At 38.8% G+C, this 25,075-nt stretch overlaps 2 protein-coding genes across 16 annotated transcripts in view; one reads left to right on the top strand and one right to left on the bottom strand.

The window, feature by feature from the left end:
* CCDC122 (coiled-coil domain containing 122) overlaps nt 1-12,361 on the bottom strand; it is a 41,625-nt gene extending 29,264 nt beyond the window's left edge. The window contains exons 1-3 of one of the 7 annotated variants that reach the window (XM_074387759.1): nt 12,132-12,361; nt 8,657-8,797; nt 393-545 (exon numbers count right to left, since the gene is read on the bottom strand). In XM_074387759.1, coding sequence (XP_074243860.1) covers nt 393-438 — 46 coding nt within the window. In that variant the 5' untranslated portion in view covers nt 439-545; nt 8,657-8,797; nt 12,132-12,361. Of the gene's footprint in view, nt 1-392; nt 546-6,445; nt 6,488-8,656; nt 9,514-11,580; nt 11,724-12,003; nt 12,083-12,131 lie in introns of those variants that run through there. The other 6 variants (XM_074387758.1, XM_074387755.1, XM_074387756.1 and 3 more) reach the window with 6 other exon arrangements.
* Nucleotides 11,865-25,075, top strand: part of LACC1 (laccase domain containing 1) — a 184,645-nt gene continuing 171,434 nt past the window's right edge. For 7 of the 9 annotated variants that reach the window (XR_012514409.1, XR_012514407.1, XR_012514405.1 and 4 more), the window contains exons 1-5: nt 11,865-11,951; nt 13,346-13,941; nt 14,905-15,083; nt 16,543-16,708; nt 19,729-19,954. Coding sequence is in view for 2 of the 9 variants with exons in the window: in XM_010344923.3 (XP_010343225.1) it covers nt 13,380-13,941; nt 14,905-15,083; nt 16,543-16,708; nt 19,729-19,954; nt 21,947-22,106 (1,293 nt within the window). In the remaining 7 variants the exon portion in view is untranslated. Of the gene's footprint in view, nt 11,952-13,345; nt 13,942-14,904; nt 15,084-16,542; nt 16,709-19,728; nt 19,955-21,946; nt 22,108-23,287; nt 23,374-25,075 lie in introns of those variants that run through there. The other 2 variants (XM_010344923.3, XM_074387752.1) reach the window with 2 other exon arrangements.

The following is a 25,075-nucleotide window of genomic DNA, read 5'->3' as shown; positions in this document are numbered from 1 at the left end:
CCCTTGCTGATATAGAAAAGAACAAAATTAAAGGCAACAGTAATAGGCAATTCAAAGTTGCCTACTGCAATGTTATACCTATTCCTTTATGGAACAGTATAAATATTTTGATTGTCCTAATTTTTTTATCCAGGCCACTTGCACATATACTATAATTACAGTGCTACTATAACAACTCTATAGCAATTAGAGTTGATGTATTTTCATTATAGGCTTGTATTTTCAGGTTGGCATGCCTTTTCTAAAAACTGCGTATGCTTTTCCTGGCTAAATGTAACTGCTTCCCTCTATTCTAATTTGCTATCAACTTTAACACAATTATCCTGCCGGACTACTTTTTTGTTGTTGTTGCTGATCTTTTAATTATTTATTTCTTAAGATTGTTTCATTACCTTCTTTAGAAACTCCTTGACTCTTCCTTTCTTTGTTGTCTGACATTCTCTGTGTCTGTAATCTCTTCTTTTCCTCCTTTTGGTTTACTCCTACTCAATAATCTATATTGATAATCTTTCACTTCTGTTTTTTAGTGTTGTATATTGGTGATTCTGAAAGGTAAATTAATTGTCAAACATGTCACAGGGATGTCAATGACATTTCATCATTAGTGCCAAGATTTAAAATACAATGGTTAAGTGAGAGAATTTGGAATAAAAGTAGAACTATATTTGATTTTTGCTTCTCCTGCTTTTCTGTTGTTATGACCTTAAGTTTCTTAACTTCTTTGATCCTCAGTGCCTCATCTTTAAAACTTCATAGGGCTATTCTAATAATTAAAGTAATATAGGTAGCATGCTTAGATCAGTACCTGACATATACTGCGTAATTATTTCGGGTTAATATTAATAATATATAACTCTAGTACTATGATGAAGTGGATTCTGAAACTATAACCAGAATCTGTGAGAAACAATATTAACATTAATTAGCAATTTCTGTTATGGGTATGGAATCCAGGGGATATAGCATGCCTGTCGAGTGCTATTCTGGTGAGGGTAAGCCCTAAACAATTTTTGGAGTTCAAGGTGGGCAGATCACGAGGTCAGGAGACTGAAATCATCCTGGCTAACACAGTGAAAACCCATCTCCACTAAAAATAACAAAAATTAGCCAGGCATGGTGGCATGTGTCTGTAGTCCCAGCTACTCAGGAGGCTGAGGCAGGAGAATTGCTTGAACCCAGGAGGCAGAGGTTGCAGTGAGCCGAGATTGTGCCACCGCACTTCAGCCTGGGAAACAGAGCGAGACTCTGCCTCAAAAAAAAAAAAAAAAAAAATCTGTGCATATTCAAGTCCCAAAGTCAGTGCTTCGGAACCCATTCCTGTGAAAACTTGGCCCTCCTTACATGGGGGTCTCAAGCCCTGCATATACTATATCTGAGTTTGGTTGAAAATACCCATGGATGAGTGGACCTGCACAGTTCAAACCTGTGTTGTTCAAGGGTCCATTATATTTTGCATTCCTATGTTGCTAAAACATCACTTTAATCAATTTACTCCTTCTATTCCCACTAGTACTGTCTACATTTCTTCTTTGGGAAACTATTCTGGTAAAGTGCGTTTATAGAGCTGCTGCAGCTCCAACAGACCTCCAATGCCCTAATGACACAATTTGCATGCTGAAGAGGCAATCCAATGACTTCTTCATGCCCTAACAGTACATTTCTGCTAGGTAACTTACCTTCCTGCTAGGTAACTTACCTTCCTGGTGAGTCCCCATTTTTCTCTCCCCCAAATCACAGTGTAACTTCCATAAGCTGCCAAAATATTGTGGACACTATTCCCATTAAATTCTACACCCCTAGTAACTTCAGTCTTCAGAAGAAGCCAGGTCATTCTTCATCATGAGAACCCATTCTTATTCAGCTTGGTAAGTCCCTTAGTGTGATGCGGTATTACCCACTCCCCAACCCTTTTCTATCCTTCCACTTTGACTTCTGAAATTCATGGGCCGTCTTCAGCAAAGTTCTCTCTATTGTCAACCTTTTCGGTTAACTTTCCTTTTACCTTTTGGCTTTAACTGAAGTCCAAAGACACAGCTTCCTCATCTTCAAACCACTAAGTTTGGCGATGAGACATTTTTTTCTGTTTCCCATTCCACTGCCACCCTATTTCCTTTTCTTTTCTCTAAACTCTGGTTTCTTCAAAGTTCAGGCCATAGACTATATAGGCTTTATCTTTCCTTGTTATCAACTGTCTTCCAGGTCTTGGAAGGCTCATTCCTAGATTATAGCATTTTCTGACTTACTGTTTCTCTATCACTACTCTCTTATATTTCTTTGTAATTTCAATATCCACACAAAATATATATCTAAAACCCTGATCTCTCAGTTGTTTGATGTCTTCTTTCATCTATTCTACCCAGCAACCCATAGAGTGTAACTGTACCTCATCCATAATCTCAGATTCAAACTATTGTTTATTTTTTCTAGCTCTTCTCATCTAGTATTTTGACAGTATGTACTGTTTAACCCTGCAAGGCTTCCAACCCATCAACTCTTCTATCTCTACACATTCCCACAGCCTTTCATGTATTCTTTCCTCTGTACCTGGCTGATTCCTTTGCATTCACCCTCATTTCCGTCGCAGCTCAGTCCCTGCCCTAATTCCCTAAAAGAATCCCAACCAGCTGCTTTGCTTACACTGAAGTAGCTGAATATACTTAAAGAAAGACATACAGCTATGCTGTTGGCTGACTTTAAATTCAAGACCATTATGTCAAGTGGGCCCTTGATCCTAGGCTCTTAAGATGCACCAAGTTATGTAGATGATTGCTTCACTCTATCCTGTCTTCAAACCTCCACACCTCTTTTCCCTTCCTTTGAGTTAATAATTTACCTTCTAATTTAACTGAAATAGAAGAAAAAAATCAGAGAAGATAGTAAATTACCCATCTACCAGATTGTATACCTGCACCTGTATACCAGCATACCATTTTCTTGCAATAAATAAAGTGTTCTTGCTCCTATCTAAGGCCAATCCTCTACTTTTGTACTCTTTCTCACAGACATTACTTCTTTGAATGGCCTGTCAACAGAATTTCCCTATTTACTTGGTCAAACGTATTATTCTAAACAGGCCATCATAAATGAACAACCACTACCACTACCAGCCTTGCTTAACACCATAACTTCCTTCAGTATTGACCCATTTCTTTGCTCCCCTTTAACACCAGGATCCTTGCTCTCCACTTCCTCTCCCCTCCTTCTTCTTGAACCCACTAGAACCAATCACTTATCACTGTACTTTTAAAACTCTTATCAAGATATCTATGAGCTCCACACTGTTGCATTCAATGAAAAAGTTCTGTCATTTTACTTGACCTATTGGCATCATGTAACACATTTGATAATTACTGGCTTCTTGAAACACCACACTTCTTGGTTTTCTTTGCTGGTCCCTTCTCAACTTTTTCACTTAGGTTACAGCTCCCAGTGCTCAGTCCTCACACTTCCTTCTTTTCTCATACTTATTCTACACATGATGCCATCTAGTTCTATGGCTTTAAAATCCACCTATAGGCTGACAATTCCCAAATTGTATCTCTATGGCTTTAAAATCCACCTATAGGCTGACAATTCCCGAATTGTATCTCTACCCTGAACTCCCTTTTGAACTGAAGACTCATCCTCATACTCATTGCTTACCTGCTATCTTCACTTGGATTTTTAATAGGCATTTCAACTCAGTATATTCCAAACTGAACTCTTGATTCCTCTGTCCACTCTATGACCACCACTAAACCTGCACCTTCATAGTCCTCTCCATTTCAGTAAATTGTAAGTTCATTTTTCTTGTTGTTCAGGCCAAAAACCCTGAATTCATTAGCAGGGAGGTCTCCACAAGGGTATAGAGCCCAAGGCAATTCAACTAGAAGTACCCAAGGCAATAATAAGGAGATCTTATTGTTGATGTTTCATGGGTCCTTTGAGAAATCCTTAATACTCCAGGGCTGATGCCCTGATTGACCTACCCAAAGGATGAGCCAGAACCTTCACTCTTTTCTTTCCATTACATGCTGCATGCAGTTCTTTTGACAAAACCCATTGGTTCTACCTTTAAATTATATTGGAATCCAATCAATCTTTACCAATTCCAAATACTATCATAGTAGAAAGGCCTTCCCTGATAATCCTCTTTCATCCTCTCTTTCCTTGCCCTGCCTCATTTTTCTTGATAGCATTTATCACCACTGACATCTCATACATTTGTTTCTTTTCCTTATCCTTCTACTAATATAAGCTTCATGATGACAGAGGTCTAGAAGTGCCTGACACATAACAGGTGTCTAACTATAGTCTATCTCCACTCCAATTCACCCTTTTCTGACAGAATAATGCTCTGAAAGCACTGTTCTAATCATGTCAACATCACAGTCAATCTTTCAATTCCATTTTAGATGGTATTTTTCTAAAATTCCATTTTAGATGGTATTTTCCTGAAGAGGTCTTTCTTGATCTTTCTGGGAAGATGTGGACTTTCTTTTTTTAGAAGAATTGTTTCAATATTTCTATTATATAATTTTAGATAAAGGTACAAAGTCTAGGGTAAGACAGAGCTAGTTTTGAATCTAGATTACATTACTTGTTAGCTTATTAGGAAAATTATTTCCAACCTGGGCCACAGATTCCTTACCTATAAAATGGGAACAATATTAGTGCCTGCTTCATTAGGGTTATTGTGAAGACTAAATAAAATAATGCATGTAAAGCATTTAGCAAATTCCTGTCATGCTATGAATACGCAACAAATTTTTATTTTTATTATTTTCATTATTTTGTAGTATCTTTCCCCATAGATTGTAAGCACTATGAAGGCAAATACAGTGTTTTATTCATTTTAGTATTTCTTAAAGTATTTGATAAAGTAACCTAAAGGATAAAGAAAATTGGATTTATATAATAAAAATAAAATAACTAGTATTTCTTGATCTCTATTTCCATAGCAATATAAATTGAAGAACTCTTGGGTAATATTTATTTAAACCAACTATCCATAAAATTTATGCTGTAAAATTGGAAAAGTTTTAGGCTTTTTCCTCTCAGATTTCTATTGTGCAGTGAAAAGAAAAATGAAAATGAATTACTGCCATCTACTGATAATTCATTAGAACTGCATAAATTAAAGAAGCCTTTAGAGACAAGACTCTTAAAAATACGTTTTTAAGAGAAATTAGTGGAGGCAACACAACATATCTACAACCATCTGATCTTTGACAAACCTGACAAAAACATGCAATGGGGAAAGGATTCCCTGTCTAATAAATGGTGTTGGGAAAACTGACTAGCCATGTGCAGAAAGCAGAAACTAGACCCCTTCCTGACACCTTACACTAAAATTAACTCCAGATGGATTAAAGACTTAAACATAAGACCTAAAACCATAAAAACTCTAGGATAAAATCTAGGCAAAACCATTCAGGATATAGGCGTAGGCAAGGACTTCATGACCAAAACACCAAAAGCATTGGCAACAAAAGCCAAAATAGACAAATGGGACCTAATCAAACACCACAGCTTCTGCACGGCAAAAGAAACAGTCATTAGAGTGAATCGGCAACCAACAGAATGGGAAAAAATTTTTGCAGTTTACCCATCTGACAAAGGGCTGATATCCAGAATTTACAAAGAACTAAAACAGATTTACAAGAAAAAAACAAACAATCCCATTTAAAAGTGGGTGAACGATATGAACAGATACTTTACAAAAGAAGACATACAGGAGGCCAACAGACATATGAAAAAATGCTCATCATCACTGGTCATCAGAGAAATGCAAATCAAAACTACATTGAGATACCATCTCACATGAGTTAGAATGGCGATCATTAAAAAATCCGGAGACAACAGATGCTGGAGAGGATGTGGAGAAATAGGAACACTTTTACACTGTTGGTGGGAGTGTAAATTAGTTCAACCATTGTGGAAGACAGTGTGGTGACTCCTCAAGGATCTAGAAATAGATATTCCATTTGACCCAGCAATCCCATTACTGGGTATATACCCGAAGGATTAGAAATTGTTCTACTCTAAGCACACATGCACATGAATGTTCATTGCAGCACTGTTTACAATAGCAAAGATGACCTGGAACCAACCCAAATGCCCATCGATGATAGACTGGACAGGGAAAATGTGGCACATATACACCATGGAATATTATGCAGCCAACAAAAACGATGAGTTTGTGTCCTTTGTAGGGACATGGATGAACCTGGAAACTTGTGTCAGCAAACTGACACAAGAGCACAAAATCGAACACCGAATGTTCTCACTCAAAGGCAGGTATTAAACAATGAGAACACATGGACACAGGGAGGGGAGCACTACACACTGGGGAAATAGGGGAGGGACAACGGGGGGTGGGGAGTTGGGGAGAGATAGCATGGGGAGAAATGCCAGATATAGGCAATGGGGAGGAAGGCAGCAAATCACACTGCCATGTGTGTACCTGTGCAACAATCTTGCATGTTCTTCACATGTACCCCAAAACCTAAAATGCAATAAAATAAGTTTAAAAAAAAAGAAATTAGAACATCATCAGAGTCATCCAAAAAGAATCAATTAATTGAATAATTAAAAATAAACTGTAGACCTATTATATACCAGTACGACCGAATCTGCTGAAACTAGGGATTACTTCCTTTTCTGGTCAGGCAATGAGATTAGAGTTTCAGGGCATTGGAAAAGAAAGAAACCAGAGGATTTGTACTGTTCCTTACCTCCTATCCAAGATAATATAGGCAACATTCATACATTATCCACACTGTTTCCAGTTTTCTATCACAGGAGGGGCTTTGCCAAATGTATAGACAGTACTGGACTACCAAAACATCTCTTGTTTTGGAGTGTAGACATAAAGGAATTGGTCCGCAGCTCAAATCCAAGCTTTAAAGGATGTCCAGACAACTGTTTCAAAAAGGTTTCTACCTCTGAGACCGAAGTTATAGACCTTTAGTGAAATCCAGTTATAACCTACCTGCTTGTCTCATTCAGAGAGGCAAGGGGCAAGGTCTATTTTTCCCCCCCTTCTAAACAAGTAAACATGATTTCTAAACCAAGAGGAACTTTATAGTGGGTTAAATGGTGCCCTCCTGCACACCCAAAGATATATCCACGTCCTAATTCCCAGAACCTGTAAATGTGACCTTATTTGGAAAAAGGATCTTTGCAGATATAATTGGGTTAAGGATCTTGAGATGAGATCATCCTGGATTTAGGTGGGTGACTGAATATGCAAATGTACAACAGCCAGACCATATGTAAAAACAGAACTCTGACCCACAACCTGCAGCAAGCAACCCAGGAAACCAACCCATTATCTACAGTAACCAGTCCGGGAAGTCTATAAATTAGACTTGTAGCAAGTCATATCACTATCTCTAGTAAGAATCCTACGAAACAAACAATAAACAATTGGCCCAAATGGCCAGTACTGGATTAATAACTGGCATCTTCCCTAACTTTTGTTCCTATTTCCAAGTTGAGACTAACAAGAAGAAGCTGAATATGCCCCCCTGACCAATCACATAGAATGCTCCACTTGCTTCCTCATGCCAAGAGCCTCTAATCAGGGCATGCTCACTCCTCTGGCTGCCTTTGACTCTGCTAAAATGCAAAAGATGGTGATTCCCTCCCTTACAAGGTCTGAATAAATAGCCTTTGCTTGTTCTCATTTGATTGATCATCATTTATTTCTACACAATAATGCTTGTAAGAGAAAGGTAGAGGGCTATTTGAAACTTAGAACCACAGGGAAGAAGACCATTTGACGATGGAGGCATGGAGCTCCAAGTCACTTAGGCCCTAGGCAAAGAACACCTGGAGTCACCAGACGGAAGAGGTAAGCAAAAGATGCAAGGTCCTGTCAATGCCTCAGTTTCATAATCTGGCCTCCATAACTGTGAGAGAACAAGTTTTTGCTGTTTTTAGTCACCCAATCAATGTTAATTTGTTATGGCAGCCCTAGGAAACTAACAAAAGCTTTTAGCAAGGAAATATGCATCTCCTTCATGGCCTTTTCTGGAAAGATCCATAAACCTTAATGTAAATGGCTTACAAACAACTGTTTTGTTTTTTAAAATTCTACTTCTTCTCATGAGAAGATTTACATAGCATTATAAAAGTGTCTGGGGATTTCTTCAGTGGTTTCCCTTAATAGGCAGGCACTATCTCTGCCATCAAAACACTCTCGGGAGAAAGACACATAGTCAATTAAAATGAAGGGGTACAGTAGCCGATATCTTAGCCTATCTACACATAACCTCTAACCAGTTAACTCACTCTATTTCGGTTGTAAGTCATAAGTGGCTATGTCCCATATCAGATTTGCTGGATAACAGTAAATCTGTCTATGTCTGCTCCTATCAGTTGACTTGTTCAATCTGATGACTTACTTGTGTTTGTTTGCAAACCTGTTTTCACCATTTGTACTTGATATTGTACTGTCATAACTACGATATTAACTTATGAATATTGTATAAACCAATGAAATAGTGTAGAAATTATTGTTTCTTTAAAAATCTATGTTCAAGGCCGGGCATGGTGGCCTGTAATCCCAGCACTTTGGGACACTGAGGTGGGCGGATCATGATGTCAAGAGATTGAGACAATCCTGGCCAACACGGTGAAACCCCATCTCTACTAAAAATACAAAAATTACCTGGGTGTGGTGGTGCACACCTGTAGTCCCAGCCACCTAGGAGGCAGAGACAGGAGAATTGCTGGAACCAAGTGGGTAGAGGTTGCAGTGAGCCAAGATTGCGCCACTGTACTTCAGCCTGATGACAGAGCGAGATTCCGTCTAAAAAAAAAAAAATCTATGTTTAATATTTTGGAAACATCCAACAAAGGTATGCGAGATTAACTGTAAAAGATTATAAAGTATAGTGGTAACTCACGCCTATAATGCCAGCACTTTGGGAGGCCAAGGTGGGTGGATCATGAGGTCAGGAGTTCGAGACCAGCCTGGCCAACATGGTGAAACCCCATCTCTACTAAAAATACAAAAATTAGCCAGGCGGGGTGGCACACACCTGTAATCCTAGCTACTCAGAAGGCTGAGGCAAGAGAATTGCTTGAACCTGGGAGGCAAAGTTTCTAGTGAGCCAATATCATGCCACTGCACTCCAGCCTGGGCAACAGAGTGAGATTCCGTCTCAAAAACAAACAAACAAAAAGATTATCAAGTATAAATCCACCCTCAGATTGTTTCACAAGTGGCTTTAAGTTATTTTCCCCTTAAAAGAACAGTATCTTGGGAAATCTTAGCTGACACTTTAGGGGTATGGTTTATGCAAGAGATAGAATGCAGAATTCCAACGTAGACTACATGCAAAGAAAAGGTCTTGGACCTTTTCAATAGATTTGGCAAGTGAACACACAGTTGTTTTAGATTAGAATACAGTTTAAGGTATTTATGTTATACTTTTTCATGATTCTGTGGTTTGCCAACAATAAATATTTACAACAATAAAGTATAACGTAAATACCTTAAACTGTATTCTTTTTTGTTTTAAAAAAGCTTTTTTAAAGATATAATTTACATACCACAAAGTTCATCCTTATAAAGTGTACAATTTAATATTTAACAATTTTTTTCCATTTATTGCTTGGCTATGTGCCATCTATGAGAAGGCTTCTTACATAAAATGTAAAGAAGCTATTAATTTTCCTTGATGAAGGATGGGGATTCAGGGAAGATTATGTTTGAGCTTGAAGAGCCTTGTACAAAAAGTAGCAGTTAGGCATACAAGAGGAGGTATTGTGTTAAGTATTGTGCTAAGTAGAGGAACTGCAAATGTAAAGAATGAAATTATGTGGCCTCCAAAGAACAACTTTTATTTGAGTGGCTTGGGACTAGGTTGTTTTTATTTTTTTTCAAACTTAATTATGCATCTGAATCATACATAGAGATTAAAAAACAAAACAAAACAAAAAAGCAACGCAAAACATGCTCAGGCCTGACTCCTAGAGATTCTGATTCAATGTATCTGGGGTGGAGTCTCAACATTATTTTTTTTAAAGTTGCGCTTGTAGTTCTGATTTGCAGCCAACACTGAGAACCACTGGAGTAGGACAGAGTGAAAATGGGATGAGGAAGTGTTAGGACACGACACTAGGAACAGATGGTGAGAGGAAATGGTATGCAAATACAATATAACAAACTCTCTCTCCCCTGACAACTTCATTCTTTTGAAATATTTTCATTTTTTACTGCCACTACTGTTGCATGAAAGAATATGAATTCCTACCACTGTAAAAACAAAGACAATTGTTTAAAACCTTTGTAACTAAAAGACCTATTTTGCTTCAGGTACTAAGCTGTTGCAAAAGTAATTGCAGTCTTTGTCAATGGCAAAAGCCGCAATTACATTTGCACCAACCATTAATAATATTTAGCATGAAACCAACTCAGGGCAGAGCGCACCATCTGATTGGGTGTACCATCTACTGCTCCGGGCTCTTAACAAATGACCAAAGAAAATGCGAATTTTGACAAAACTGGTGCTAGAGCTATTGAAGGGTGGGTTCCTATTCTGGGTGAGCGCTCCCATTCTCTAGCCAAGACGAGAACGCGCCTACCCCAGAGAGCTCTTCCAACTCCCAGCCATCTGAGATTATGAGACAAAGGTTCTTTAGCACCGATCAAATGAGCAACAATAAAGAAAAAAGGGACCTCTCCTTCCATCATACCCAGTTACTCAAGAAGCTCCATTTCTGTTACTCTTAGCTGGGGAGGTGGGAAGACACAGCATGGGGAGAAATGACAGATACAGGTGAGGGGAAGGAAGGCAGCAAACCACACTGCCACGTGTGTACCTATGCAACAATCTTGCATGTTCTTCACATGTACCCCAAAACCTAAAATGCAGTAAATAAATAAATAAAATTAAAAATTAAAATTAAAAAAAAAAAAGAAGGTCGGATATTTTTTCCCTTTACCATACACTGGCCTTCCACGTCCTCATGCGGAGTATTTTCAAATAAATGAACGTTATAATCCCGGAGGACAGATCAGGGATGCTACACTGCACCTTTATCACGGTTTTAGGGATGAGGGCCTTTTACTCCAGTCTTGCTGGTGGCACATATCTCAAAGGGCCATAGAGGACAGCTGTATTGTGAACACGAGCGAAGGCGCCCGAAAGGGTGTGGGTCCCACCCGCAAGAAAGAACCAGCGCGGACACAATGGCTTGTTTCTGGAAACGAACGAACAGCAGCAGCAGCAAAACAGTAAAAACATCTCCTCGAGGGGGCCCCTGACTTGCCCCCGCCTAGATGGCCGTGAGGAAACCCAGCGTCCTGACCACACTGCCGCGTCAGCGAGGGGTCCTCGGAAGGGGAAGCCGGGACGGCAGCTTCCGTCAGCTGAAGGGAGTCCGCGGCGCACGCCCGAGGCCGCCCCGGCAGCCCCGCCTCCGCGAGCCGCCCCTTCGCCCGCCCGGCGCCCCCTCGCGGCGCCCGCCGCTCCTTCCCCCCGCCGCCCCGCGCTCTGACCCGGCCGCTGGTTCCCTCCCCGTGCACTCTGGAGATCTGCAGTTCCCGCCACCCGGAGCCCGCTCCCGGGGCCCGTCATTCCGCACCCCCATCCCTCCTCAAGGGGCCCTTCGCCGACTCCCGGCGACCCACTCGCTAACCCGCCGGGCTCCGGCCCGAGGGCCCTCTCGCGACTCCGGCGCTGGTTCCTCTAACCCCGGCGGAGCTGCGGGGTGCCGGCTCGGCAGGCCGCCCAAACCCGGAAATGCTGAGGCAGCAGCGAGCGCGCGGCGCTGGGCTCATCCCGGGATTCCCCGGCTCTCGCGCGGGGCCCGCGGCGTCCGCACAGCTCACCCCCGGCGGCCCTGCCTGCGTTCCCTCCCGCCTCCCGGCAGTTGGCCCGCGGGAACCCGGCCGTCAGGTTTCCCCTGGAATCCCGGGACGGTGTCAGGCGGGGGATCCGCGCGGCCGAGTCCAGGTGGGTGAGGTGAGGCGGGGCGGCGGCGTCGCCTCTGGGCCGGGCTTACGACCTGCTGGCGGCTGCCCAATTTCGCTGAGACTCAGGACGAGGGTCGGGGCGGCAAGTCGTCACAGGGGTCGCGGTAGACGGGTGTGCAGCCGGAGATGAAGAGCGGGAAGGCGAGGACAGAGCAGTCACCTGCGGGGTGCGCGGTCTGACGGGAAGTCCCGGACGGGCGGTGAGCGGCAGGTGCAGAGCCGCAGCCCCGGGAGCCGAGGCGGCTGGGAGGAACGGGGACCGGGCGGCAGCACACGCTGCCTGGAAACTCGCAGTGAACAGGGGAGGGGGACGGTCACCCACTCCAAACTGGCCAAATGAATCTCAGAGGGCGCCCCGAGCGATGGGGAGCGAAGGTTAGGGGAAGAGGCAGGAGAAAAGCTTCTTGGGGCGAAGGGCGTCGTCGCCAGAGGGGCTCACCGGTGACCCGCAGGATGGGGTGCGAGGGGTGGGCCGGAGGTCGGCACAGCTGCACCGGGAGAATGAATCAAGAAAGGAGCGAGGAAGCCTGTCTCATCCAAAACGCTGTAACTTCTGTGGTCATTGCACAAATCCTGAAGGGAACGCTATTAGCCGTCTCAGCATTTATCACCTGAAAATGCGAAATTCAGGTGCAGCTCCGTTTAGCTTCATGAACTTCAGTCCCCGCATATGAAAGGATGAGAACTAATATGACAATCATGTCAGGACTAATGATAGATCACACAGGTTGACACCCTGCAATTAAAAAACAGGACTTTGGCTAACTCAGCAAGTAATTCTTTACTTAAAATTTCTATGTAAACAAAACAAAACAGATGGACTGTTGTTCTGCTGGAAAAATGTACCAACATTTTCACAAAACAAATTAAAAGATGGCTTTGCTTTCATTGTCATGGTTCTCTTATGACAGAATAGATTGGCTTTTCTGGGAGGGGCCTAGATTTACTGTTTTGGTTACATTTTGAAGTCAATGTAATTCTTTTTTTTTTTTTTTTTTTTTTTGAGAGGGAGTCCCACTCTGTCGCCCAGGCTGGAGTGCAGTAGTGCGATCTCGGCTCACTGCAACCTCTACCTCCTGGGTTCAAGCAATTGCCTGCCTTAGCCTCCCGAGTAGCTGGGATTACAGGTGCCTGCTACCCTGCCCAGCTAATTTTTGTATTTTTAGTAGAGATGGGATTTCACTATCTTGGCCAGGCTGGTCTTGAACTCCTGACCTCGTGATCCACCCACCTTGACCTCCCAAAGTGCTGGAATTACAGGCATGAGCCACTGCACCCAGCCAATTACTTCTTTTTTAATCTACCACAAATTTCTGTTGTAACTATAAAAGGATTTGTATAATTTTATATTCTTACACTAATTTTTCTTCACAGGTGATTTATTTGCCACAAAAGTATTCTTTGAAGGATGGCAGAAGCAGTTTTGATTGATCTTTTTTATTTGAAATTGAACTCTCAAAAAAACTGCCCTCAGACATTACTGAAGACGTTGAATGCTGTCCAATACCACCATGCAGCCAAGGCCAAGTTTCTTTGTATAATGTGTTGCAGTAACATCAGCTGTGAAAGGCATGGAGAACAAGATAATTGTGAGTTAGAAACAAGCAATGGATTATCAGCTGTCTTGGAAGAATTTGAGATTGTTAGCTGTCCCAGCGTGGCTGCCTCTTTGTATACCATTAAGCAGAAAATTGATGAAAGAAATCTGAGCAGCATTAAGGTAATTGTACCCAGGCACAGGAAGGCATTAATGAAAGCTTTTATTGATCAACTCTTCACCGATGTTTACAATTTTGAATTTGAAGATTTGCAAGTGACTTTCAGGGAAGACTCTTTGAAACAGTCCATTGAAATAAACATTATCACAGCTCAAGAACTAAGAGAAATTCAGAATGAAATAGAAACATATTTGAGAAGTCTGCCAGCACTGAAAGGAGAATTAACTATTATCACTTCTCCTTTGATCCCAGGTATATTAACCACTAACTGTTGTTTTTACTTTGTACATGACAAACTAGTCTTTCTTCAGAGGTAGTTCACCTCTTGTTTTCCTCCTTTCTTTTGTTGACTGTTGTGAGCTTATTACTCATTAGCATCAGTGGCAACACAGAGGTGTCATGTATGGCCATGTAGTTTCAGAGGTATCAAGGGATAACCCCTTCAAAGCCACCCTAAGTAAATAAATTTGCTTTATGAAAATTTAATATTAAGATAAATAATCTAACCCTCCTTTGCAATGAGACTTATGATACTGAAAATCTTCTATTTAAAAATTCTAGGCTGGGTGCAGTGGCTAACATCTTAATCCCAGCACTTTAGGAGGCTGAGGTGGGTGGATCACGAGGTCAGGAGATCGAGACCATCCTGGCCAACATGGTAAAACCCCATCTCTACTAAAAATATAAAAATTAGCTGGATGTGGTAGCACATGCCTGTAATCCCAGCTACTTGGGAGGCTGAGGCAGGAGAATAGCTTGAACCAGGGAGTTGGAGGTTATGGTAAGCTGAGATCATGCCACTGCACTCCAGCCTGGTGACTGGTGACTGGTGACAGAGCGAGACTGTATCTCAAAAAAAAAAAAAAAAGAAGAAAAAGAAATTCTAAAATTTCAAATCATCAGCACCTTCTTAGAAGAGTAAAATTTAAAACAATCAATCTTATTTCTTGGTTAAACAGTATTTACTGTGAGCTATATGCTGTTAGATATAACAAAGCCAGATGAGACGCAAGATACCTTTTGAAGTGCAATAATTTCATAGGGAGAGTAAAACAAATACAAAGCAGAATGCAATGAGAACATATGGAGGTACAAAATGCCATAGAAATTAAAAGCCAAATAACCAGGTCAGGTAGCAGTAATCAGGGAAGGTCTAATTGAGAGACTGGTCTTTTGTATAGCATCTTTTAAATCTTTACTACTTATCTTCAACAGATATTTTCATACACGGATTTACTACAAGAACAGGTGGGATATCTTATATACCAACTCTTAGCTCATTCAATCTCTTCAGTAGTTCCAAACGGAGAGATCCCAAGGCAGTGGTTCAAGAAAATCTGCGTAGATTGGCGAATGCTGCAGGATTTAATGTGGAGAAGTTTTACCGAATAAAGGTAAAATTTTGCTTTATATTTTGAAAGATCTAAAGTATATTTTTACTTTACTAGTAACTACATGGACTTTAAGCTAATTAACTTTTGTATCTGGCACTTTATCTAAAGTTTTAGAATAATGCTGTGGTTGTTTTTCTTAGATTTAAACACCATAGCCTAAAGATCAGTTCTATTTCTCACACACACACACACACACACACACACACACACACAGAGGGAGAGATGTATATATGCACACACACAGAGTAAGTTCTCACTTAATGTTGTTAATAGGTTCTTGGAAATTGTTGACTTTAAGTGCAACGACATAATAAAACCAGTTTTACCATAGGCTAATTGATGTAAACAAGAATTAAGTTTCCAAGGCATATTTCTTGTCATAAAAACATCACCAAACTTCTAAATAAAGGCCAACACATTCCTAGTATTAAACATGGAAATAAATGTGAGCTAGACATACATTTAAGAAAGAGTAATAAAAACAAATCAGATAACTATTTACCAAATTATTTCAGTTCAGGCTCTTTGAAACAGTCCGTTGAAATAAACATTATCACTTCAGGGCTTCAGGTGGCTGGAGCCTATCCTGGCAGATCAGGACACAAGGCCACAATCCACCCTAGACTGGATGCTATTCCATTGCAGGGTGCCCTTACACACACACACATACGTACTACTGGGACTATGTAGACACCCCAGTTCATGTAACATGCACTTCTTTGGGATGTGGGAGGAAACTGGAGTACCCAGAGAAAACCCATGCAGGCATGAGGAGAAGGTACAAACCTCATACATTCAGTGGCAGGGTGGATAATCAATTTTTTTAATTAACATTGCAATGAAATGATATAGAATAAAGTGACATTATTCAAGAGCCTGCTATATATTTCATCTGGAGTCCTCAATTTTAAAAGTACAGTTAATTCTCAGAGAGTAGACCACCACTGCCATTGATTAGAAGAAAGGCAACTGAATGTTTGTAGAGAAGGGCCATTATTTTCTAAATCTACTTCAGGAGGAACTAGGGTCATAGGTGATGAGATAATGTCTTGTTTCTTACAGAATTCTAGCTTTGCTTGAGTCTGGGAAGAGTAAAAGTATAATTGATTTGGTAACTAACTTTCTTTTAAAAGAAAAATTTTCATTTTGTTCAAAGTGCTTTAAGAAGTGATTTACCCATCTTTATGGAAAGATGTTCATTATTCACCATATTGAATTTTATAATGTTAAACTCTGCCTTTCTTTGTATGAAATATCAGAGATTATAATACCGAAAGCTGAAATAGTTAAATTATAAGTAAATTTGGTGTTTTCCCATCTATAGAAGTGATATATTTAATGAATGCTAGTAATCTTACACTGGTTGTATAATTTTATACTGCAGTGAGTACCTTCAGAGAAACTTACGGTGTAAGAATCCCACTTCCTAAACATTTTTGTTGCACATTTTTGGTATTAGACTGATCATTCCAATGACGTCTGGATTATGGGAAGAAAGGAGCCTGACTCTTATGACGGAATAGCTACAAATCAGAGAGGAGTCACAATAGCAGCTCTTGGTGCTGACTGTATACCAATAGTTTTTGCAGATCCAGTCAAAAAAGCATGTGGGGTTGCTCACGCTGGTAAGTATATTTAATCAAACATTTAGGATTTTTTTCATTTTGTTGTGCAGGAAAAAATTGTAATTTTTCTGATGGACATGGCAAACAGTTAAATACATTACATTGTGCTAAGTATAATGATGGAAGGAGGTGGCATACTTTTATTACAAGGACAGATAAGAGGAGTATCCACATCAAATTATATGAATTATAGTAGAATTCCCAAAGGAGGTGGCACCGAGGTTGATTCCTGAGGAATTCGTTGGTTTTGGCTAGGTAACAGTGTTCCTCAGCAAGGGTGCTATTAACCTTTTGGGCAAGATAATCCCTTGCAGATTAAGTGTCTTTAGCCCCTGAAATTCTTTATGACAGTATCACCTCCAGTTTTTGTAATAAACACAACCAACCAACCAATCAAACAACAACTAAACCCTCCAAGCTTTTCAAAACACTGCCTAGGGAAGTGGTACTGCCTTCTGGTTGAGAATTCTTGAAATCCAGGCCATAGGGAATAGGAATGTTAGGCATGTTGCAGAAAGGTGTTCATCCAGATGAAGCAGCATGTGTAAAGCTAGGAAGATAGGAAAAAGCAAGATGTTTTGAAAACTGTGTTTAATTTAAATCACTTAATGTATTTAACTATAACTATTCTCTGAGAGCAAAGAAGTATTTTTAGAAGATGAATTGTGTTAAGGATATGGAGTTTTGTTTTCTGAAGGTATTTTAAAGTAGTTTTTAGATAACCCAGTAGCTGTGATTTTGCATGAAAGGAGGGATGATCTTTAAAATTTCCTTCTGCTTGTAAATCTGTGGCTACTTTGCTTTTTAGTTCATAGGTAAAAAAGAAAGTAGCATATTTTTATTTTGATTTAACTGAACTAATGGAATTGAATGAGTAGAAGTCAGGTTTACTACATGACATTGTCAAAAAGTTATTTAAAATTTGAGTCTTGGCTCCTGGATATAAAAAGGGGATATTATTTTTTTACTTCTTAGGTTTGGAAACATTTTAGTTTAAAAATATCCAAGATCAAGCAGTCAAAATGAAGTTAATGTGAATTTCAAGTCATTAATAAGTTAACTTTGAAAGAACAAAATACATAGGAATACAGTTACCTTAACCAAGGAGGTTACAGATCTCTACAATGAGAATTAAAAAGCACTGCTGAAAGTAAGCATATATATGTACATGTGCTGTAGGAGAAAAATCAAATAAAAAGGAGGTAGATGATCTACAGGTGAGAGGATAATTAAGAAGGCTCACCAAAGAAGAGAGATACTCTAATCTGTAGAAAAGCCCAGACAATTTCTCTCTTTAACTCAAAATGTCTAAATCTAGTTGCTTCCCTTTGAACATCACTGTTTGCATCTTTCTAGGTGCCTCAAATCATTATGTCAGAAACTCAACATTTTTTTCCTAAAGTCTTCTCTGCCACTTAGGTTTTCTATTTTGATTATTGATATCCTACCTACTTAGAGATAGAAACTTGATGTCTTCATTCTCTTCCCATAACCACATATCCACTGGTTTACCTGTGGAGGCCAGACCTATCACCTACATACTTCTTGCTTTCATCATCTTCTTTTATCTGAAAAAATTGATCTCTTCACCTGAGTGCCTAGCTTTTGAAGAGTATGAGTATGGAGTACTTAAGGAAGGTGTAAGGGGACTCATTATTGGCCAACCAGATCAGCTGAATCAAACTCAGATATAGGGAATAAAGGAAAAATGCAATATGCTTAGCTTTCTGTCTTTGGCAACGAGATGGTAGCAGAAATAAAGAATATGGTTTTATCTTAGAACTCTGCGAGGTAGATGAGACAAAGATGGCAAGGGAATGATAGTCTGGGCAAGTGGGGAGTAGAAAGAGACTGTTAATAGAAATATAAAAGATATATTTTGGTGTAAAAGTGAGAGAGAGATAAAAACTGCAAAACATTGCTGAAGAACATTGAAGAAGACACAAATAAATGGAGAGAAGTTCTGTGTTCATGGATTGGAAGTTAGAGAAACACAAATCAAAACCACAATGAAATATTACGTCACGTCTATTAGGATGGCTAATATTTTAAAACCTCAGAAAATAAGCATTTTTGAGGATGTGGAGAAATTGGAACTCTGGTGCACTGGTGGTGGGAATGTGAAATTGTGTAACCCCATACTGGAAAACAGTATGGCAATTTCTCAAAAAGTTATAAATAGATTACTATATAATCCAGAAATTCCCCTTCTGGAAATATATCCAAAATAATTGAAATCAGGAACTCAAAGAGATATTTGCACACCAATGTTGATAACAGAATTATTCACAATAGCCAAAAGGTGAAAGCAATCTAACATTGGTAGATGAATGGATAAGCAAAATGTGGTATGTGCATACAGTGGAATATTATTTAGCTTTAAAAAGGCAGGAAATTCTGACACATACTACAATATAGATGAACCTTAAGGACATTATGCTAGATGAAATCAGCCAGTCACAAAAAGATAAATACTGTACTGATTTCACTTATATAATATACCTATACACTAATATACCAAATGTATAGGCACTGGAAGAAGAGTGGTGATTGCCAGGGCCTGGTAAAAGGAAGAAACAAGGAGTTATTGTTAATAGTTGCAGAGTTTCCATTTTATCAGATGAAAAAATCCTGGGGATTGGTTATACAACAATGTGAATTTAACACTACTGAACTGTATACTTAGAATACTAAATTTTGTGGGTTTTTTTAAACCACAATCTTTTAAAATATGAAAAAGAGAGTGAAGACAAAGAAGCTATGATCTCATTGGAAACTAAAAGTATAGAGCATTTTTAAAAGGAAGATAAAGAAAGCTCCCATTATATGACTCTTTTGTGTCAGGTGCTTTGTGTAGTATAGCTCATTTTTAAAAACCACATGATAATGTGGTTCATTTATTATTTCTGGACTTAGAAAAATATACAAACTAAATCTGCTCACTTTAACTTATACATAAATTTGGGTGAAATTTTGCTATGTTTTGACTTTCCTTATCTCTTTTTATTCCTATTTACCAGGTTGGAAAGGTACTTTGTTGGGTGTTGCTATGGCTACAGTGAATGCTATGATAGCAGAATATGGCTGCAGTTTGGAAGACATTGTTGTTGTACTTGGACCATCAGTAGGACCTTGCTGTTTTACTCTTCCAAAAGAATCAGCAAAGGCATTTCACAGTCTTCATCCTGCATGTGTACAACTATTTGACTCACCAAATCCCTATGTTGACATCCGTAAAGCTACAAGGTATGTCCAATTTCATTCTAGAACTGCAAGTTTGATTATTTCTTATTGCTCTAAAATGAAAATTGTTTTGGAGAACAATTAGTAACTCTAAGAAGACTTTAGGTGGAGGTCATTTAAGTAGCTGACATGCACATGTACACAAACTATCATTTTACTTATGAAATCGGTTTTCATTTGAGTTCGAATAACAGAAATTTTCCTGTCTAGTATCATTGATTTAAAAGTGAAGGAAGAAACATTTGGTATTTAGTTTTAAGAGATCTACTTAAACTTCATATAGAAAAGTTGGTGTGTACTTTACTTAACAGTCATTCCTCAGCTAAATTCTCCTAAATGTAATGTACTATCAGGAAGCTGATATTTCATATATATAATTGCACTTTAAGTTCAAGGGTACATGTGAAGAACATGCAGGATTGTTGCATAGTACATACATGGCAATGTGGTTTGCTGTCTCCATCCCCTATTCCCCCCCAACAGACCTCAGTGTGTGATGCTCCCCTCCCTGTGTCCCTGTGTTCTCATTGTTCAACACCTGCCTATAAGTGGGAACATGTGGTGTTTGATTTTCTGTTCTTCTGTCAGTTTGCTGAGAATGATGGTTTCCAGGTTCATCCATGTCCCTACAAAGGACATAAACTCATTATTTTTTATGGCTGCATAGTATTCCATGGTGTATATGTGCCACATTTTCCCTGTCCAGTCTATCATCGATGGGCATTTGGGTTGGTTCCAAGTCTTTGCTATTGTAAACAGTGCTGCAGTGAACATACGCGGGCATGTGTCTTTATAATAGAACGATTTGTAATCCTTTGGAAACATTTGGCATTTAGTTTTAAGAGATCTACTTAAACTTCATATAGAAAAATTGGCGTGTACTGTACTTCACAGCCATTCCTCAGCTAAATTCTCCTAAACGTAATGAACTATCAGGAAGCTGATGTTTTAAAATTATTCTTGCTATCTAATTAACTGGAAGAATATATTTTTTAGAAAAAATATTAAATAATATAAATACGCAGTTTTTTACTTTCAAGATTTTTATAGTTCCTTGCATTTTTTAATTTATGAAGTTTTGCTATTAGTAACTGTTGAAATTGTCATTACTACAAAGGCAAATTAATGTTTATTAAATCATGTTTCTATTCCAGTCACCAAAACCTAACCGAGAGTCTGCCTCATTTAGTACAGACGTGGAAAAGATTGAAATTGATTCTTTTTTCTTTTCTTTTTTTTTTGTTTTTGAGCAGGCACCAGGCTGGAGTGCAGTGGCACGAGCTCAGCTCACTGCAACCTCCGCCTCCTGGGTTCAAGCAATGCTCCTGCCTCAGCCTCCCAAGTAGCTGGGACTACAGGCACGCACCACCATACCCAGCTAATTTTTGTATTTTTTAATAGAGACAGGGTTTCACCGTGTTGGCCAGGGTGGTCTTGATCTCTTGGCCTCATGATCCGCCTGCCTCAGCCTCCCAAAAGGCCTGAGCCACTGCTCCTGGCCGAAATTGGTTCTTAAATGTGACTTTTTAAATCAAGTATTACTACTTTTTAGTCATATTTGATATAAGGTGTTCACGAAGAAGCAAGTTTTCTGTGAAAAATTTGGCCAGGAGAAGGAAAGGAGATGAAGGGCCAGATGACTAAAAAGCACACTCTGATACTCTGGCTGAGCCAGATGAATTTTGTCTGGTACCCTGTTAACTTTTATAGAGATTTCTTCTTAAATGAACACTTGATTTTGATTATAAAGTTCTGTATCTAGATTATGTCCAGAGGACAATACTGTGCATATTTGAACTTAGGTGATAAATGCTAATAAAGTGTTGCATTTTTTTTCCTGACTAGTCCATGTTCTGTAAGTGAATAACAATATGCGTTGTTCTAGGTATATCTTTCCCGAAACTCTTTCATGCCAACATCCATACTTTTTTTCATATTGCTTTGGCTATTGGGACAATAAACTCTTGCTCTCTTTTGAAAAATGTTTTTCCTAAGGATTCTTCTAGAACGGGGAGGAATTCTTCCACAGAATATTCAGGACAAGAACCAAGATCTCAACCTCTGTACATCTTGCCATCCTGACAAGTTTTTCTCCCATGTCCGAGATGGCCTTAATTTTGGTACACAAATTGGCTTCATATCAATTAGAGAATGAGGTACAGTAGGTTTTCTTTCCTCTTTCCATTTTTTTCTCTCTTTCATCCCTTTCTCCACCTCTCCCTCCCTTTCTCTTTCTTCCTCTTTTAGCCTTTTCTTCCCCTCATTTTAAAAAAACAATTAATTATGTTTAACTTTACTCATTTATTCCTAGAGGAAGAATGATGTTTCTAGTTTTTTCGTGATGTAATAACGGTAGCAAAGTTCATTATCAGTCACACTCTATTATAAAGAGCAGCCATTACTTTTTCTAGTTAATGAAGAATAATTAGGCAGGCTTATATTAAAAGTATATAAATAAAACAATTTAACCTTTAAAAAGGTATATATGTATTTCCTTTCTCTCTACTATGTACTTGATATCTGTACCTTCCCTATCATAACACCCTTACAACTTTCATGTTTTTATTTTTTTAAATAAATCTTTGCATAAAGATTCTAAATTCTAGAATAATAAGAAATTCTCATATACAAACTATCTGGATTTTCAACTTGATTTCCAAATGATTATCTGCAGTTGGAGTTGGCCAAATTTTTCTTTTAAAATGACAGTAAATATTTTAGATTTTGTGGGGCATACAGTGTGTGTCTCAGCTAATCACTTTGCCATTGTAGAGGTAGAGCAACAGCAGATACTGATAATATAGAAATGAATGAATATGACTGTGTTCCAGTAAAACTTTGTTTACAAAAATCAGGTGAGGGAGCCAGGCACAATGGCCCTGCTCCCATAGTCCCAGCTACTTGGGAGGTTGAGGTAGGAGGACTGCTTTAGGCCAAGAGTTTGTTTGAGTATAGCATGGGTAACATAAACCCTGTTTCTAAAAAATAAAATAAACAGGTGAGGGGCCAGATTTGGCCCATAGGCTATAGTTTGCTGACACATGATACAAAGTCTAGAGCAAAATTGAATATGATTTCCTTAAAATAGTATTTATTAGAGATGGTTTTGTTAGAGTTATAAAATATATATCATGACAGTGATTTAACACTGTCCCTTTAGCATATATGTAATTTTCCCTAAGGTTACTTCAAGCTGATTTAATATTATTTTTCACTCTTTACAATGTTTTTAGCTCTTTAACATACAGAAAAACTTTAATAGACTTCATGATACTTATTTTGGTATTCTATTAACACTAGTAAGGGTCTCATATTTGATTTCCATGTATTTTACAGATATTTGACTGGATTTTTGCATAACTGTTTCCTGTCTCCTTCCAAACTGACTGCAAGAGAGAAATTTAGCTGTTTGATTTACTTAAAACCAAATGGATTACAATGGATAATTCATCTTTAGGGCACATTTTTACTATTATTCAAAGCCAAATTATTTTCACTTAATTATAGTAATAACTGACAAAAATCAGTATGTTGTAGCTAATATGTCTTATGCATGAGAATTATTCTTAAAGTTTGTTCTCCTTGTTTATTACACAGATCAGGAATAGATATGTTCAGTTCAGTATTATTGAATACCCTCTATTGGTCAGGCATTGTGTTAAGCATAGGTGAATCAAAATGAACACGACTTTTTTTCTTTGAGTCTAATACAGTGAAGGAGATAAATACTTCTACAACTTAAATTTAATTTTAATAGCAGTAGAAGAGAAGGAATAGAGGTTAATTTTATCCAGAAGGTAGAATAGAGGAAATATGACAGAGAAAATCACGTATCACATGGGCCTGAAAAATGTCGAGGCTTTTGGCAAATGAGGAATAACCATAACAGGTAGAGGGAACACCACGAACCAGGGCATGAAACTGAAAGTGCATAACATATTCTAGAGAAAGAAGGGTGTGGGCAGGAGTTAGGGCTGGAAAAACAGGTTGGAAACAGATAAGTAAGAGTTTAAATGCAGTGTCAAAAGAGCTTGCAGTTTATTTTCCAGGCAATAGGTAGGCAGAAAAAAAAATGTGTTTTTATTTCCATGGCATCATACTTAACAGGATGGATTTAAATTGTGTGAGACCAAAGCACAGAGACTAGATAAGAGGCGGTCAAAATATTTAAAAAGAAATAATGAAGATCCAATGAAGGAAGTGGAAATTAAAAGAGAGAAGGGAGTAGATGGAGTAAAGAGACATTTCGGAAATGGAATCAATAGCTGCCCTTACTAGATAATGGAAGTAAGAGGCGAGGAAGAGTGGAAAAGTCGTTAATGACTCTAAGATTTCTGCTTGGTCGCTTACCAAGATTGGCAACAAAGGGAGGGAGATGGTTTGGGAAAAGAGAAGGATAATGAGTTTGACTTTACACAGAATGAAGGGCATCCACATAGAAATCTTTGGTTAATAATTAGAAATATAGACCTAGAACTTAGGAGGAAACCTGAGACAGAGACAAAGATTTCAAAGCTCACAATGTAGAAGTGATACCTGATTCTATTGGAGCAGGTTGGATCATCTAGGCAGAAGTTAGGATGAGAAAAAAGGAAATTTAAGAATATAACCCTAAAAAACACCTGCATTTCAAGAATAAGAAGCAGAAGGGGTTAAAAAAAAATTAGTCATAAAAGTAAGAAAAAATAGGGTAGTTGTTTTGAAGAAGCCAGGATAGGTGTGGAAAGTACTCAAAAAGAAATCTTGAGGGATGAAATAAAGTGATAATTAAAAAGAACTCAGTGGATTAAATGTATTGAAACTGTTCTATAGGTAATGGTCATTGAGTCAGCTTTCAGTGCATTGAGGAAGAAGATGCATAGGCGTCAACTCTTCTTTGAGAGTATTTACTAGAGAAGAGAAAAAGGCTGGGACTGCTTCTTGAAGGAAGGGACTTTTTTTGGATGAGTGGTTTTCAGTATATTTGTCAGCTAAAGAGAGAAGTTAAGTTTTCATTTGGGAAAAAAATGGTACATATATTTAATGTAAGTTATCACATTGCGTCTTGAAATTTTTCTTATTTAATATACATATTTCCTACATGTATATGTGGTGGCATGATAGCAAATAACAATGTTTGGTATT

Source organism: Saimiri boliviensis, chromosome 16 (genome assembly GCF_048565385.1).
Source record: "Saimiri boliviensis isolate mSaiBol1 chromosome 16, mSaiBol1.pri, whole genome shotgun sequence".
NCBI lineage: Eukaryota > Metazoa > Chordata > Mammalia > Primates > Cebidae > Saimiri > Saimiri boliviensis.
Note: the sequence above shows the minus strand (reverse complement) of the source record. Positions and strands in the feature narration are given on the sequence as shown.